The 18,257-nt window shown below is 36.4% G+C and overlaps 2 protein-coding genes across 2 annotated transcripts; one reads left to right on the top strand and one right to left on the bottom strand.

The window, feature by feature from the left end:
* LOC109821333 lies at positions 36 to 1,070 on the bottom strand. The gene has a single exon (XM_020387522.1). The coding sequence runs from the start codon at positions 1,068 to 1,070 to the stop codon at positions 36 to 38; it is 1,035 nt and encodes a 344-aa protein (XP_020243111.1).
* LOC109851420 (heat stress transcription factor A-2e-like) lies at positions 2,863 to 17,652 on the top strand. The gene is made up of 5 exons (XM_020421545.1): positions 2,863 to 3,161; positions 3,225 to 3,592; positions 16,167 to 16,864; positions 16,964 to 17,197; positions 17,308 to 17,652. The coding sequence occupies exons 2-3, from the start codon at positions 3,311 to 3,313 to the stop codon at positions 16,812 to 16,814; spliced, it is 930 nt and encodes a 309-aa protein (XP_020277134.1). The 5' UTR covers positions 2,863 to 3,161; positions 3,225 to 3,310; the 3' UTR covers positions 16,815 to 16,864; positions 16,964 to 17,197; positions 17,308 to 17,652.

Below are 18,257 nucleotides of genomic sequence, written 5' to 3'. Positions count from 1 at the left end.
GGGATATGATATCTAATGCATACAAAAAACCAAGTCTAATTCTCTGTGTTTTCAACATCAACCACAACAAATGTTAAAGGAAACAACCCGCCATCCGCGTCAACTACGGTTGCAAAAAGCAAAACGCCTTTGTATTTACCATATAAGTGGGTTCCATCAATGCTAAGAAGAGGACGGCAATATCGAAACCCCTCAATACAGGGCCCAAATGCCCAAAATACACCGGTGAACCGCCTTTCTCCGCCATCAACCGAGTCCGAAGATACTTCGTAGACAGTCCCCGGATTTTCTCTTTTGAGTGCTTCAAGATAAAGCGGTAAGATCTCATACGATTTATCCCAATCCCCGAATATTTTTATCATCGCCTTCCTCCTAGCATTCCAACACTTGTGATATGATACATCCAAGTTGGTGGCTTTATGCACCAAAAGACGGATATCTTTCGGCCTTAGATGATCCTCCCTCAGATGCGGTAAAATCAATTGATATATAAAAGAAGAGGACACATTCTTGTTATTCATCTCTAATCGAGGATTGCTACAAGTGTGGAGTCCATTGTATGCCGTGATTTTGAATTGCCCGTCTACTCTTACACCCGAGCGTGAATTAAGCTTCCACGGACACCTCAAATTGCCATCGTGGTGTCCACTATTATCTTCGACATCGTCATCTTTGTGATAGAAACAAATCACATTATAGCTTGTAGTATTATTTTTGGTTGGTTTGAACTTCACATTTTTCGCAATGGAATACGTGCGAATAGCATAGATCAATTTCTCCTTACTCTCGTAAAGATCTCCCTTCAATAATGAGAAGTCCTCGGCCAGTGTATCAACACCGCTATTAGTGCCAATAGGAACACTTTCCATCACAGAGTTATCAATCCATTCATCTCCTTGAAGTTCATCGGGTGACGGATCCTCTAAGACGACATACTCATTATTAACATAACATCCGTCGATGTGTTGGTTTTCCCCATCATCCGGATCCTCTAAGACGACATACTCATTATTAACATAACATCCGTCGATGTGTTGGTTTTCCCCATCATCACGATCTATCAAGGTCATGCTATTAATTTGTAATCCCTCCTCTTCATCATCATTCTCGGATTCGACACTTGCATTATCTTCTTAAATTCCCGTGTTAGTATCGAAAGCATTCGAAGTGCCCATGAACGAAGGACCTCTCATGTATTGTGATTGTGTCCAACATTCATCTTGTTGAGGAGATAAAAAGCCTACAGAATCAACTTCAGGATCCTCCAACATGCGGGAATACATTCCTTGGGAGTTCAACGATTTGCCCAAATTCCTCTGATGTTTTTTAATGAACAATTCGACCGAACGCTTCTCGTCGTGTAAGACATGAATGAGACCCATATCGTAGTCACTTGATATTTGAATGCCACTTGTTCTGTTCCCCACAACAGGATAATTGCATACCACACTGAGGTGATACTCACGTGAGTTAGTTAATGTAAGTTTATGTAATTCATTAACTAACTCATCGAAAGTACACGATTTTGTTATGAACAACGGTCTTATCGCGCCTCCTTCATAAACGGGCATATTATTTTCGAGGTAATTAATCTTCCCATCATAAGAACAGAGAATTATGATTCGATCGTTCATCGTTACCTCTGAAGAGTGAAAAATTCAAGATCAATATTACACGAAAAGCAAAATAAATATTGATTGTTACTAATTTTTACATTTAGATAGTAACTCTAATTTCTACATTAATTCATAATTTTACCTCTAAATGCACAAAATTATTTAATTTTTCTTCACAAAATTCGTAAATAATCCACAATTAAATTCTAAATGCGAAAATTTGTCCTTTGTAAATAATTCACAATTAAATTCTAAAATCTAATTTATGTCATACATATGTAGTAACACTATTTTTTCTCATTTATTGATAATATACCCTCTAATTTCATAAAATTATTGATAATTTCCACACTAATTCCACAAAATTATTGATAATTTCCACACTAATTCCTCACAAATTTCACAAAATTATTGATAATTTCCCCTCTAATTTTCACATTTATTGATAATTTCCTCTCTAATTTTCACATTTCTTCACAAAATTCGTAAATAATTCACAATTAAATTCTAAAATCTAGATTTTATTTGAAATCACAATCAAGTAGTGAGAGTATACAAAAATTAGAGAGTATAATTTTTTTTAGGAAGAATTTACCTGTTTTTTTCTCTGAGACTGAGATCTGACGTCGGCGAACGGAAAGGAGGCGGTGGCGGCGGTCGGACGCTCCGCGGGCGTTGGCCTGGGCAACGGTCGGGAGCTGGGGCGGGCGGCGATTGGGAACGAGGAGGTGTTAGGGTTTGTAGGATAAGGGCGGGCTGGGGCGCCAAACTCCACGGGAGTTCAACTCCCGTGGAGTTGCAGGCGGCATTTCCCAGAGAGCGCTTTCTGGGAAATGCGGCCTGTAACTCCACGGGAGTTGAACTCCCGTGGAGTTTTATGAATAAATTAAACTTCACGGGAGTTCAACTCTCGTGAAGTTTAAAAATGCACAATTTTGAAAAAAATTTAACAAAAACCGACCTGTTTTCAGTGCTGGGCTGAAAACATGTCGGTTTTTGTAATTTTTTTTAAAATAGGTCGTTTTTTGCAAATAAAAACCCAAAAAGGTCTGTTTTGAAAATTTGTCCGAATTTTCTTTAATTTTTATAGTTAAAGTGTATGTGGGTTATAAATAAAATAGCAGATATGTTTAGGTCCCCAGCAAATGAAAATAGTTTCTTAACAAAAACCTAGGTTTTTTTTTGTTGATATTTTAGAGGCTCTCATTCTAGAACTTCCTCTGTCCAAGTGCAGTCCAGTCGTTCACCTGTGTTTCTCTAGAAGCTTCTTAACCGACATACTTTCCGAACCATATTTAGCCTCCACTACTTATTACTCACGAGCCTGCTCCCCTTATCAGTTCGTTGTCCTGCTTTCGTTGGATAGCTACGCATCAGTGCTTGTGTTGCCGAAGCTCACACTTGCTTTGATTCCTTGAGATTCTTGCTTAAACCTGCGACCTCTCTCAAATTCAGTCGACACCCACTTAAGTCTGATCATATGATTACCGACCGACGCATCAAAAATCTCATCTCGCTTTGATTCATGATCTCCCTTTTCACTAGATTTGATCGCACTTTGCTATTGATTTCTCACCTTATCATCGCTTGATTCTTGATTTTCTTCAGAACCCACTTCTATTGCGTCCTGTAATCGCCAGACCCTCAATCAAAATCCGAACTTGGTCGAAATCAGAACTCGGTAGTCTCCGGCCATGGATCCTCTTCCCGCTGAAGTTAAGGTGGAGTATTCCGATGGCCCATCTGCTGCTCCCCCTCCTCGGCCCAAGGAGGGACTGTACGAAGTGGGCCCACCTCCGTTCTTGACGAAAACCTACGAGATGGTCGACGATCAGAGCACCGTCGGGATTGTGTCGTGGAGTGGGGCCAGCAATAGCTTTGTGGTGTGGGACCCGCATGCCTTCTCCATGACCATCCTCCCGAGGTACTTCAAGCACAGCAACTTCTCCAGCTTCGTCAGGCAGCTCAATACATATGTAAGTTGTTTGCCATAATGCCTAGCCGAGTTCCTTATTTAGTTTTATTCTCTGTTCATACTTAAAACTTTTTGCCATGAGAATGCTTACGATGGCCTGCTTGTGGGATAGCTCGGTCATGGGCACCACATAACGGGATTAAAGGACGATCTGAACTGATTGAGATGGTTCCATCGGTTATGTACATGACATATTGAGTTTAGAGGATGCTCTGAATCGATTGAGATAGTTTGGTCATGCAAGCTGCATAATGCACCAGCTGGGCGAAATGACAAAATCATAGTTAATAGGGATGAGACTAGAGGTAAACCTTAAAGAAGTTGGTTGGAAGCAAGCAATTAAGAGGGACACGATAATAGTTAGCTAAATGGAGGGGATCACCTGAATGGAAGAATATGATTTATGTCTGACCCAGAAAATTTAGGATAAAGGCTCTAATGTCACTGTGTTTAGGTTTTTGTCATCATATTGTTGGTATCTCTTCGTAGGTGAGCTATTTGAGCTGTTGAATTGGGTTGTTTACTTGGATTCATGTGGTTTAGCAAGAGAAGCAAGGAAATGGGGGCATACTTGGGAATAAAGGAACCAAATTGTATAGCCTACTCAAAGTGGAAAGTTATAGTTTCGCATGTTTCTCAACATGATGGCTAAGACGGTAATCGTTAGGTTTTAGGGCATCTCCAACCCATCGCACAAAAATGGTGCAAATTTTACACCAAAATGGTGCAAAAGTCACATCTAACAGTAATTCATCTCCAACCCATCGTACCAAAATGGTGCAAATTTTATACCAAAATGTTGCAAATGTCACATCTAATAGTAATTCATCTCCAACCCATTGCACCATTTTTTGCGCCAAAAAAGAATATTCTCAGTATATTCTTTTTTATCTATTTTTATATTATTATTTTTTATTCCCTATATTTTTAACTATTTCAACAATTAACCCCACATCAAATTTTATTTTTTTCACATAATTTTCAAACAAAATGATTTATTATTTAAAAAATTAAACTAATAAAACAATAAAATATTATTTTATTAATTAAAATAACTTGATTGCTAAAATATTATATTTTTATTATTGATATTGCCAAAATATTACATTTAAGAACACAACAGAAAATAAAATACAAGAAAATAATTAAACATTAACAACAATGTAAAATTTACAAATTTAATATGCACTTAACTATCTGAAATAGTGTATTCCTCCCATAAATGATCTATCAATGCATTACGAAGCGCAATATGGGCATCTTTATCCTTGATTTGTCTGTAACGTGCAATAAATTGAGTAAATCTTGTAGTTTCATCTGCTACAATATCAACTTCTGGTGTTGGTGCTTCCCTCATTTCTTGAATTGGTGCATAAAGGTCACGTTCATCCTCGATTATCATATTGTGCATAATAATGCATACAGTCATTATATCATGTAATACATGTTTTTTCCAAAAACGTGCTGATCCTGTCACAATTGCAAATCGTGATTGGAGAACTCCGAACGCACGTTCTACATCTTTTCTACATGCTTCCTGTTTCATGGTAAAATATTTTTTCTTCCTACCTTGTGGTTGTTGGATTGTTTGTACAATAGTAGCCTATTTTGGATATATACCATCAGCTAAATAATAACCCATATTATACTCTTTTTCTTAAATAACATAGTGAGCAGGAGGAGCAATACCTTGAGCTAGATTAGAGAAAAGATTAGATGACTCCAGCACATTGATATCATTATTGGTGCCTGGCATACCGAAATATGCGTGTCATATCCAAAGATCATAATCTGTCACGGCTTCAAGGATAATAGTTGGTGACCCACCACGTCCTGCGTATTGCCCAGACTATGCCGTTGGATAATTTTTTCATTTCCAATGCATACAATCAAGACTTCCTAACATTCCTGAAAAATCACGTTTTTTTACCAATAGAGTAGCCTAGCAATATCGTTAGCGTTAGGTGTTCGTAGATACTGTTCTGTGAATATTTTCACCATAGCACGACAAAATTTTGTCATACTTTCAATTGTCGTTGACTCACCTATTTTAACGTATTCGTCCGTAGTATCAGCTAGTAGACCGTATGTCAACATGCGAAAAACAGCTGTTACTTTCTGTAACGGTGATAATCCCATTCTACCAAGTCCATTACTTCGTTATTGGAAGTAATAGTCATGATCTTTTACTGCATCAACAATACGAAGGAACAAACTTCTTGACATCCGATATCGACGACGAAACATATCTTCTCTAAAACGTGGATTATCGGCAAAGTAATCTATGACCAAATTCTGATGCGCAGTTTCTCGATCGCGGTTGATCATTGCATGACCGGGAATCGAGCCACTATGGATCGGTTGGTAGTTTTGTTGACGTAAATTGTTAACGAGGATCATGTTATTGTTGATGTACTCACAAATTACTTATTCGGTTTTATCAATCTCTACAATGATATTGGACAGAAAATTATCATCATCCGAAGATGAAGATGATGATAAATATGATAGACCTCCAGCATCGAAATTCATTTTTGAAGTAAGAAAAGAATGACTGAAGTATGCAGAAATGGAGAATAATAATTTTAACACAACAACGAGTAATTGTGTGGATGTACCTAATCTAGTATGCTATTTATAAAACTTTGCTTAGCTGTATACATTAAACAATGTGTAAAGTTGAGCTGATTGTAGGAAATGCTTTCCAGCTGTTATCAATTTGTCACAAAATTTAAATTTGCTTATCTGTATACGTTGGACAATGTGTAAAGCTGAGCTGATTTTAAAAAATAATTCTCACTCGTATAAAGCTTTCATACAATTCAAGAAAAGCTGAGCTGTGTATACGTTGGACAATGTGTCAAGCTGACCTGATTGGGAAAAATGATTCCCACTCGTACAAAGTTTTCACACAATTCAAGGAAAACTGAGTTGTGTATACGTTGGACAATGTGTAAAGCTGACCTGATTTCAAAAATGATTCTCACTCGTATAAAGGTTTCACATAATTCAAGGAAAGCTGAGTTGTGTATACGTTGGATAATGTGTAAAGCTAACCTGATTTAAAAAAATGATTCCCACTCGTACAAAGTTTTCACACAATTCAAGAAAATCTGAACTGTGTATACGTTGGACAATGTGTAAAGCTAACCTGATTTTAAAAATTGATTCCCACCGACAACGTTGGACAATGTGTAAAGCTGATCAGTTTGTACAAAACGATTCAATTTCAAATGTTGACCACCGAAAAATTCAAATTCAAATTCAAATTCAAACAAAAAAAACAAAAACAAATTTGGATTGGCTATAAATAACATTCACGAATTCTACTTCAAACCACCCAATTCGAAGTATTTCTTCAAAGTATTTCTGATCTCCAAACCAACTGTTTTTTACAAAAAAATGTCTGTTCGATCAACTGGATACACGGTTACTGAAGATGTGCTTTTTTGTCAAGTATTCTTGGATATTTCTCAAGACCCTATTATCGGTAGAAACCAGTCTCGAGATGCATTTTGGTCTCGTGTGGAGGACAAATACAATGAACTTCGAGATCAGCATTTTGAGATGCGTACGAGCTGAACAATTCGTTCTCGAATGGAAATCATAAGTAATGAAGTAAGGAAATTGAATGCGTGCTTGAGACAAGTAGAGAATCTGAATCTAAGTGGTGCTTCAGATGAAGATATTATAAGTATTCTATTAATTATCGTTTGAATTTTATTATTATTGTTGAAATACATAACTTGATGTTCACTATATTATTATTATTGTTGAAATACATAACTTGATGTTCACTATAATTTACAGTTAGTTCGAGCAAAGATGTTATTTATGCAAGAAAAATACATAACTTGATGTTCACTATAATTTACAGTTAGTTCGAGCAAAGATGTTATTTATGCAAGAATCAAAGTAAAAAAAAGGTTTTAAATTTGATCATGTCTGGAATATGATTAAAATTTTTGAAAAATTTAAAGATGATGTCCCCACAGCAAGACAAGTTGGTCGAAAACAATCCCAAAGTGTGAATTTCAACTCATCACAATCAGATAATCCCACTCCGGAATCTCCTATATCAACATCTTCTGAATTGTCATCATTTACTCCATCGGAACGACCTATTAAGGTAAAAAAAGCCAAATTGAAAAGGAAAAATGATGATCATGAGTCAAGTGTAGTGGACTCCATCGAGACCTCCAACAGCCAACTTATAGACAAGTTAGACAAGGCGAGCTTGGACAGGCAAGTAGCATTTGATATCGAACGAGAAAAGATAGTCATGAAAAAAAGATAGAGATGAATGGAAAATTATAATGAAAGATTTGAATTCCATTGCTGATCCAAACGTGCGTGAGTACGTTCGAGCTCAACAGATTAAAATAATACAAAAAAAATCAATAAGAACAAGGGTCTGCTTCTAATTTTGGTAATTATTTCAATGATATTAGACACTCTGACCCCGATCTACTAGATTATTAAGAGTTGCTTGTCCATCTTATGTAACGTCACCATGTTTAGTTTGTATTTTATGTTTTATTTTAATAAAGTTGTTTTATTTTAATAAAGTTTTATATTATGTGTGTCAGTTTTTATATGTTATGTATTTCAGATATGTAATTTATATTTGAATTATGTATTGGGATTGCTCTTTATATTTCATAGGACTATACTTATAATGTCTAGATTTTAATATTATAATTAATAATAATGTCTTTTAAATTTTAGAATTATGTTTATTTTAAAAAAATAATTTATTTTGTCCAAATTATATAATTGGGGTAAAATTATAAAATTTAAATATCATTGGGGTTGTTTTATAAATTTAATGAAACAAATGGGATCAAATTGTAAATACATCAAATTAAGAGGTAAAAAGAAAAAAAAACAGTAATGCGGTTGATGAACAGTGCGACGCCAAACATAGCGTCGCGCTGTTCATCACCGCTAAAATGCGGCAAAATTTGTCGCTGGGTTAGAGCGGAAACGTAGCAGCAAATGCACTTTTCGCTGCATTTTGCCGCTGCGTTGGAGATGGTCTTAGAATTGATAGCGTTCATATGTTGAAGATTGTCGATTTTAAGTCGAAACTTAGAGAGATATTGTACATAGTATGCTTTTGTATGACACCCTTTAGGCATTAATATTTCTGGACGGTTAATTCAAAAAAGAGACGATTATATAATTGGTTTGGTTGTTTGACCTGTGTAAACATTTCTGTCGACTTTTTCATGTGTTCTTCAGCTTTAGTGCACCTTTTGAGGATATATTCGTTGTGTTCTCTAAAACTACTGATGCTAATTATTAATTAACAATTACTACGCTTTTGTGCCTCTTGCAAGTTATCTTGTCTCGCCCATTGTTTGCCACCTTATTGCCAGTCTTCTATTTTTTAATTGCTTTTTTGTTGTAGACAGTAGACTTCTATTTTTCTTTGCTAGGGTAACTTAGCTGCATCAGCATATGGTAGAAAGGTTTTGTACTCATTGCGGCATTTTTTTTAGTTTCATAGGAGTAAAGCGTGTTGGGACAAACCCAGGGACCATTACAGTAAGGTTCCAGCGAATAGTAAAACAAAAGTAATGAAATGAACACATAGATTTATGTTGAAAACCCTCTAAATGAATTTGGGGTAAAAACCACGGACAAAAATAGAAGAATCTACTATGAGGAAAATTTAGGAGTTACAATTTCTCTTCTTAAGGAGAAACTCTCTCTATTTTTTTCTTTTTCTCTCTCCCTCTCTCTTTTTTTTACTCTTAATTGGACACTGAGATGATCAGAACTTAACACCAGGGAGAGCTATATATAGGTGAGTATGTGGTAGGTGCGCATTGTTGCTACATTGTTGCTATAGTAATATTTAGTGGTCTACGGTTGGTGATTACTGTAGCGGGTAGGTATTTATTGTAGACACAGTAACTTTCCATCAATCTCCCACATGAAGATTTGATTATCTTATATTCACACCATTTTTTTTATCTTGTCATCTTCATGTTGCTCACGTCTCCGACAGACGACAAGAGGATCGACACCAAATAAATTTATTAGTATTAACTGCTTTTGTCAAAAAAATCTGTTATGTTGTCTTTGGTATGAATTTTCTGCATATCCACTGTTTCTTCTTTCACTTTTCACGAACGAAGTGGTACTAAACTCGAATGTATTTTGTTTTTGAATGAAATGCTAGATTTCTTGCTAAATGTAAAGCACTCTGACTGTCACAAAATAGAAAAATCTTTTTTGTTCATGCTCGAGCTCTAGCACCATCTTCAACCATATCGTCTCTTTACTAGCTTGCGTAGTTTTTACATATTCTGCTTTTGTTGTTGAAGTAGTCACAACTGACTGTAGTTTTGAAATCCAGCTTACAGCTCCGTCAGCAATTGCAAACACATAACATGTTGTGAATTTGCTATTATCACGATCACCTGTATAATCAGAATCAACATATCCATTGACAATAAAATCAGATTCTCATAACATAATGCAATATTTGAGGTTTTCTTAATGTATATTAGGATCATCTTTACAGCATTCCAATGCTCTTTATCAGGATTCGCCATGTGTCGACTAACTACTCCCATTGCTTGTGCAATGTCTGGTCTAGTACAAATCACAGCGAACATTGGACTTCTCACTGCTGATGCATATTGTACTCGAGACATCTTCATCCTCTCTTCTTCACTGTTAGGACTCGTTGGAGGATAACTTAAAATTAACATGAAGGGGTAGAAATTGACTTACAATCTTGCTTGTTAAAGCGTTTTAAGATTTTCTTCAAATAATTCTTCTGAGCCAAATCTTCCTATTAATTCTGTCTCGGTAAATTTGCATCCTTAGAATCTTGTTTGCAGATCCTAAATCCTTCATTTTAAATTTTTTAGCCAAATGTGCTTTTAATTCTTTGATACGATTTTTGTTGGTGCCTGCAACCAACATGTTGTTAACATACAATAATAAGATAACAAAGTTACTTTCACCAAACCTCTTGAAATATACACAAGTGTCTGAATTAAATTTGTTGTATCCAAGGTTCATGATGAATGAATCAAATTTTTTATACCAACACCTCGGTGCCTACTTTAGATCGTATAGAGATTTGTTCAATCTACAAATCAAGTTCTTTTTTTTTTTCAAAACCTTTTGGTTGGAGCATGTAAATTTCTTCTTCAAGATCTCTATAAAGAAATGTTGTTTTCACATCTAGCTGTTTTAGATGTAAGTTAAATATAGCACTCATAGCCAGGATTATTCCGACTATTATAAGTCGAACTACAGGAGAAAATATTTCATTAAAGTCAATACATTCTTTTTGAGTATATCCTATTACGACCAATCTAGCACGATATAGCTCCACTTGATCATCGCCACTTCGCTTGATTTTATGGACCCATTTATTTTCAATGGTCTTTCTTCCTCATGGTAGTGACACAAGTACCATAAGTCTTATTCTTATGGAGAGCTTCAATTTCTTCCTGCATTGCTGCCATTCACAAAAATACATTTGCGCTATTTATATTTTCATGAAAAGTTAATGGCTCTTCATCCTCTGTTAGAAGATAGTATGTAACATTGCTCTCCGTAATATTGTCAAGTCGGTGGTCTTCTCTCATGAGTTGATCTATGAACTTCTAGTGCCTCGGATTCGTCTGGTTCTTGTACATCATGCTCCAGTGTTGCTTTAGAAGAATTTGTATTATTTTCTACCTGAACAGCTACAGTCTTTGAGTGTTTCCTTAAACTGTCTTTTTTTCTTCACTTTACAGTTGGTTTTCTATAAAGATAACATCTCTGCTGATGATAACCTTACGGGCAGTGGGATCCCACAAGCGATACCCCTTTACTCCGTTAACTACCTTAAGAATATGTATTTTTTGAATTTTGAATCCAGCTTTGTAATTTCTTGAGCATTGTACATTATGTACGCTGGACTTTTAAATATATGGAGGTTAGAATAATTAGCTGGCTTGTCGGTCCACATCTTTATCGGCGTCTTTAACTGTATTACAGTTGATGGAGATCGATTTATCACATAGCAGGCGATTTTTACTTTTTTCGCCCAAAAGTCTTTATCCAGATTTGCAGTTACCAACGTTGCTCTTATTCTTGCCAATAGAATTTTGTCCATCCGATCCGCCATTCCATTTTATTGAGGAGTATAAGCAGTACTAAATTGTCTTTTGATGCCTTCTTGCTTGCAGAATGTAAAAAATTCACCGTCTGTGTATTCTCCTCTATTATCTGACCTCAAGCACTTGATCTTCTTTTCAGATTCAAGCTCGACTCACGCTTTGTAGGCTTTAAAGATTGAGAACACATTCGCCTTCTTCTTGATAGGATACACCTGACATCTCTGGAGTAATCATCAATAAAGGATACAAAGTACTTTGCTTCTCCCATGGATGTAACTGGTACTTTCCATACATAAGAATGAACTAGTTCTAGAATAGCCTTGCTTCTAGAATTCAATGTGTTGAAATTCAGCCGATGCTGCTTACTTGTAACACAATGTTCGCAGAATAGAAGAGCTATCGAAACAAGTTTAGAAAGTAGCTTCTGATCGGAGAGAATATTCAAGCCTTGTTCTGACATGTGGCCTAGTTTGCGATGTCACATCATGGTTTGTTCTTCTTCATGGCTAGTTGATGCCACACATAAATCAGCTTCCTGCAAGGTTTTTCCCTTGGGCATGCATAGATTTTTAGCTATCTTTTATCCTTTTATCACAACAAACGCCCCTCTAATAATCTTCATGATCCTGTTTTCTATATAGGTCTTGCACCCGAGCTCATCTAATTGTCCTAAAGACAATAGATTCTTCTTTAAGCCCTTCACATATCGCACATCTTGAATGGTGCGTATTGTACCATCAAATATTTTAATTTTGATAGTGTCAATACCAGAAATTTCCAAGGCATGATCATTGCCCATGAATACTGATCCTATTAAGATAAGTTTATATTTGTGAAACCATTCTCTCTTGAAGGTCATGTGCCTGGAGGCTACTGAATCTAGAAGCCAGACATCTGCAAACTTCTTTCTGCCTTCATCAATAGTGGTTCCACTGCATAAAATTTTATCATTGTCTGATGTGTTGAAAATGCATCATTGAGATGTTGATTGCTCTAAAGATTTTTTACCACCACTCTTCTTATTGTGCCAACACTCTGATTTCACATGCCTCCTTTTGTCACAGTTATAACATTTGATATTCTTCTTACTTCTTGATTTTGATATCATGTGTATGACTCCCACTGGAGTCACGTTCCGTTGATCTCCCTCTCGTTATTGATAAGTCTGCTTGCTGCGAACTTTTCTTCATGTCTTCCTTTTTCTTACGTTGATTTTCTTCTCCCAAAACAGCGGCTGTAACGTTGTCGAAGACTAGATTGTCCGTAAGGATGTTGCTTGTGAGATTGATAATGAGCTGATCATATGAGTCAGGTAGACTCTAAAGTAGAAGTTTTGCACGTTCATTCACACCGATTGTATGCCTCAACGTTGTGAGTTAGGAGAACAGTGTATTTAGGGTGTTGATGTGGTCGGTCATCGATGTAGATTCTGCCATCCTTAGAGTGTAAAGTCTTATTTTTAAGAAGATTTTGTTGTGCAGGAATTTTGCCTCATATAGTTTCGTTAGAGTATTCTAGATCTCCTTTGCTGTCTTCTTCTCCTTTATGCTTGAGAGCACCCCATCTGCTAATGCCAGATGGAGATTAGCAATAGCATTCTAGTCCATCTCGTTCTACTTATTATCATCTGTGATGTCATCTGGCCTTGCACTGATGGTCGGTAGACAATTATTTTTTCTCAATATAGCCTTTATCTTTAATTTCCAGAGTGAGAAATTACTCTCGTTGAATTTCTCAATCTCAAACTTCGCTTCCATTGCTTTTACCACAAATGGTAACTTATACTATTTCACGTAAATAGTAACTTTTTTATGAACAGTAATCATATTTGTAAATAGTATTGTACTTGTGAATAGTACCGTATTTACGAACAGTACCGTACTCGTGAATACTACTCGTCGTCTTCAAAGGATAAATGATAATCTAACTTATTTTCAGATATGGAGGATCCACCTTTGGCAGCAGCCACACGACATACGATAAGTAGATATACGCACCTTAAGGTAGGCTCTGATGCTACTTGTTGGGACAAACTCGGGGCCCAATAAAGCAATGTCCCAGCGAATAGTAGAGCAGAAGTAATGAAATGAATATATATTTACATGGAAAACTCTCTAAATGAATTTGGAGTAAAAACACGGTCAATGATAGAAAAATCCACTATGAGGAAAATTTAGGAGTTAAAATATCTCTTATTAAGGAGAATCTCTCTCTATTTTTCTCAGTTTCTCTCTCCCTCTCTCTTTCTTTTCATTCTTAATTGGAGATACTGGGATGATCAGAACTTAACGCCAGAGAGAGCTATATATAGGTGAGTTTGTGGTAGGTGCGTACTGGTGCTACAATATTGCTACAGTTAACTGTAGCTGGCAGGTGTTTACTGTAGACACAGTAACTTTCTATCAAAGCGGCAAAGCGGCAGATTCTTCCCATCTACTAAGTGAGAAGATACGTTACCCTTATGGTGTCTTATTATGTTAGTGTGAGGTTCTTATTCAGGTAGTTAAGTTGTGTGTGTTTGAAGGTGTGTGTGCACACACGCTGACGTGTGTTTTCATGGGGGTTGGTGCTTGGAGTGAGGTGCTAAGGACAAGCCCGCCATCCTAGTTCTATGCCTGCCTTTGAGCTTATATGGAGTCTGTGCATTTATTGTGAATGATTCTAAGGAACATGAAAATATAACATCATTATTATTACTTCTTTCATGTAAAGATTGTTGAGTTGTCATTTATTTCCTCTCAGGCTTGTCAATTTGTGCTCTCTCTTTTATTTTCCACAAGGAGCTACATTAGGGGGAACACTATGGCTTGACATGTGAAGCAGCCTGTCCTTACACTTATACAACTTTTCTTCTCTTTTTAGAAATGGCCACTACAATTATATATTTGTTGCATTTTCAATTAAGTGTTATACTACTCTTATTACCTATTTTTTTTGTCTGGACAGTACCTTATCATGTTCATGCTTCATAGGCTCATAGCCTGAAAGATGGACCAAGGACAAAAGCCACTCTACTTATATATTGTGTCTACTTCTTTTGGTCATGGAATTTTAGTTTTGCTCTTGTCTTCAGGATGAGTAATGTACATGCATTCTTTCTGTCAAGGATTCTACTGATTACCTATTGTATCAGGCCAAAATAATTTTGTTGGATGTCTCTGTTTACTTTGATAAACCGGTGCTATTCTCAATGACAATCCTATTTTTCTGTGTCCTTTTCCCCTTTCAAAATATCTAATGCTACTGAAGTTTTTTCGTCTTCTAAAAGAATAGAGAGAGTATTTCATTTTTCCAATGTAATGATTTACTTGTCTCTGATATTCTTTTATGCTCTTCATACATGCATATAGGTGGTTCAGTTTATTAGTCTTTTACTGCTGAAACAGAGCAAATAATTTCATATTTTGGTAACTCGTATGTATAGCTTTCTTCGTCTCTGTTGGCTAGAAGAAAATTTGTCATTTGTACGATTCATGAAGTAAATTTCACTAAAACCCTAATAAGTGTGGGCCTATTGCAAAAATCCCTAAAAAGTTTAGATCTAAGTAAACCCCAACAAGTTTGGGTATTTCATAAAACCCCCAAAACATTTTGTTTGTTTGCATGCAAACCCCGATGACTAAATGGTGTTTATGTGATATTCTCTATTTGAGAACTCAAAATATAGTCTTACATCAGGGGTTTATGTAAAACATCAAAACTTTTTGAGGGTTAATGTAAAACATCAATAACTTCTTGAGGGTTTTCTGAAATTTCCAAACTTTTTGGGGTAAATGCCTAAGGCCCAAACTTATTGGTGGTGTAATGAAATATATACCCTTTTTCTTAGTCTTGACATTGTTTTGTTGCAATGTGGGGAGGACTACGGTTTTCTTTTCTTGTGTAGCTTCATACTTTTAAATCTGATCGGTTTTTTGTTTTGTTTTGTAGCTTCCTGTAAGAAAGACAACGGAATAAGCTGATGACATGATGTGTATGTTTTAGGTCAAAGAGAGTATTCTGTAACTGAATTTGCAATTCCCTTGTAGATTGACAGTTATGTAATAGAAGAAATATGTGCAAAGTTACTATCTACATTCTGGATAGTAGAAGGGGAAGACGAAGAGAGAACAAAAGAACGTTACCTTTGGAAAATGAAATTATTGCTGATCAGATACTTCATGAGGGTAATAGTTGTTATATTTGTCAAGTCATCTGAACACAGATGACTTGTCTTCATTGATCACCTTCATTATTTTTACGTGTTTATTACTTTTGACCTGCAAAGAGAATTTTGGAGGTTCCTTTTGTAGCATTTTTATTTCCTGGTAATATTTTTTCACACTTTTCTCTTTCAATTTATTCGATCGTGTGCAAAATTTTTACTAGGTTCTCTTTCTCAATAACTAACCACTAGTTTCTCTTTCCCAATAACTAACCTATTGGTTGCTTTTTGAGCAGGGCTTTCGAAAGGTGGATCCAGATAAATGGGAGTTTGCAAACGAACGATTCCTCAGGGGTCAAAAGCATCTTCTCAAAACTATAAGAAGAAGAAAGGCACCCCCTAATCCACCTCATCAACTTCAATCCCTCGGTTCAAGCCTAGAAATTGGAAGATATGCATTAGATGGAGAAATTGGCGGGCTTAAGAGAGACAAAAACATACTGATGAACGAGGTTATAAAGCTAAGGCAAGAGCAACAGAACACTAGAGCTCATCTCCAAGCCATGGAAGAGAGGCTAAAAGGAACCGAGCAGAAGCAACAACAGATGATGACTTTCTTGGCGAAAGCAATGCAAAACCCTAACTTGCTGCAGCAATTTGCTCAGAAGGAGCAGCACAGGAAAGAGCTGGAAGAAGCTATTAACAAGAAAAGAAGAAGACGGATAGAGTTCAGGCCTGATGATGTTGAGCCGGTACTTGAGCTTGAAGGCGAGGGACTAAAAGATTTGTATCAGTTTGAAGGTTCTGAGTTAGAGAGCTTGACTATTGGACGTGAGGCTTTGGAGAATGATGGGGAAGTTATAGAAGACGTTGAAGAGGAAAGTGGAGAGCTTAATGATGATTTTTGGGAGGAGCTGCTGAATGAAGGAATAGGGAGAGACTAGGAGCCATTAGCTTTAATACTCCTGAGGAGACATTTCCATCATCTTATTCAGTTATACTTTCGTTTCTTGTTGGGATGATGCCTGCTATTTCCATTTTAATGATACTATCATGCTTATATGAAACTTTTCTTATTCCCCCCTTTCTGCAGGAATGAGGAATCATGAGGGTAGAATTGTGGAACAAAGGAGAGAGAAACCGAGCATATATCCTTCCGTCACATGATCACTTTTAGTTTCTGAATTACTTTTTTTTTAAGTTTGGAGTAATCCATTATTTGCAGAAATTGGCCTTGTCTGAAATTTGTCTAATACCTGTTTTTTAGCAGATCAGAAGTCCATTGCGGAGGTTAACTTTAACAGTTGGCTGATTGATTTAATTTGAGGTACTTAATCTTTATTACTATATCATTTGTTATCGTTCATTTTCCTTCAAGTTTTGATTGCTGCGAGTAATTGCGCAACAATTTCTTCATGTCTGTTTGTTTCTCTGGAGGACGCATGGTGCTCTTATTACCGTGCTAGCATGGATAGCTTCTAATTGAAGTATTATCAAGTACGTGGGGAGGGATATGTGATGAAGCCGAGGCTGCTCTTTGCCGTCATAAGATCTAGTTTGGACTATTTTTTCGTATTGAAGCCAAGGGAGAAGTGTGTGGGACAACCGATGGACAATCATTTACAATTTTACATTGAACGCATGAAGTTTAGTAATATAGATATAGTGATTACCTGGATTATTTGCAAAAATTTTCAATGTTAATGAGATACGGGTCTCCCTTTTCTTTCTACCTGGTGGTGGTTGAGATTTGAGTATAGATGAATGAATAGTTTAGATGAAGTTGCCTCTGGTATTTCCTATGCTCAGGTTCTGGTTTAACATATCAGGTGATATTTTCCTCCAAAATACGAGATGATTTTTCCCCCTGATCTGGGTACATTTTGGTTTTGGGACTTAAAACCAAACGTGATACTTTCTTCCTTCTTGTAGCTGATGCCAACCTGATGAGTTGAAACGTGGGACTAAAGCATCAACTTTCATGTGGTTTGATGGTTTTCATTATTTCAGTCTCTGAGCCTTTGGGTAACGTGCCATGGCAGTTATGGAATTATTTGGGGATATATTTTGAAGTTCCATTCTATGAGCTGGAATGTCTATGGTTATCGTTGGCCAGTTTTTTTTTTCTTTTCCGTATTCATTCAAGTAACTCATTTAACTCGGACTAACGTGTATTCTCCTTGTTGCCTATTCAAATTTGATTTCGATTTCTCTGGTTTCTACATTTACCTGTCTTATTGCATCCTTAATTTCGGCATGATGTAATGACATTTTCAGGGGAAGTTCTTACCTACACGTGGGGTAGGCAAGATGCGTACATCCCTCCAATAGGAAGGGGTCATATGGCACTGAAGGAGAGAATGTGACATCACATTTTCTCCTATAGT

The sequence above is a fragment of the Asparagus officinalis genome, chromosome 8 (assembly GCF_001876935.1).
Source record: "Asparagus officinalis chromosome 8, Aspof.V1, whole genome shotgun sequence".
NCBI classification, from domain to species: domain Eukaryota; kingdom Viridiplantae; phylum Streptophyta; class Magnoliopsida; order Asparagales; family Asparagaceae; genus Asparagus; species Asparagus officinalis.
The sequence above is the reverse complement of the archived record's forward strand: the minus strand, read 5'-3'. Positions and strand labels throughout refer to the sequence as shown.

What these genes read in the sequence shown, in the direction of transcription:
- LOC109851420 (XM_020421545.1), top strand. Translation starts at nt 3,311, where the DNA reads ATGGATCCTCTTCCCGCTGAAGTTAAGGTGGAGTATTCCGATGGCCCA. An exon ending in TCAGGCAGCTCAATACATAT is followed by an intron (nt 3,593 to 16,166) that starts GTAAGTTGTTTG and finishes CTTTTTGAGCAG; the next exon opens with GGCTTTCGAAAGGTGGATCC.
- LOC109821333 (XM_020387522.1), bottom strand. Translation starts at nt 1,070, where the DNA reads ATGACCTTGATAGATCGTGATGATGGGGAAAACCAACACATCGACGGA.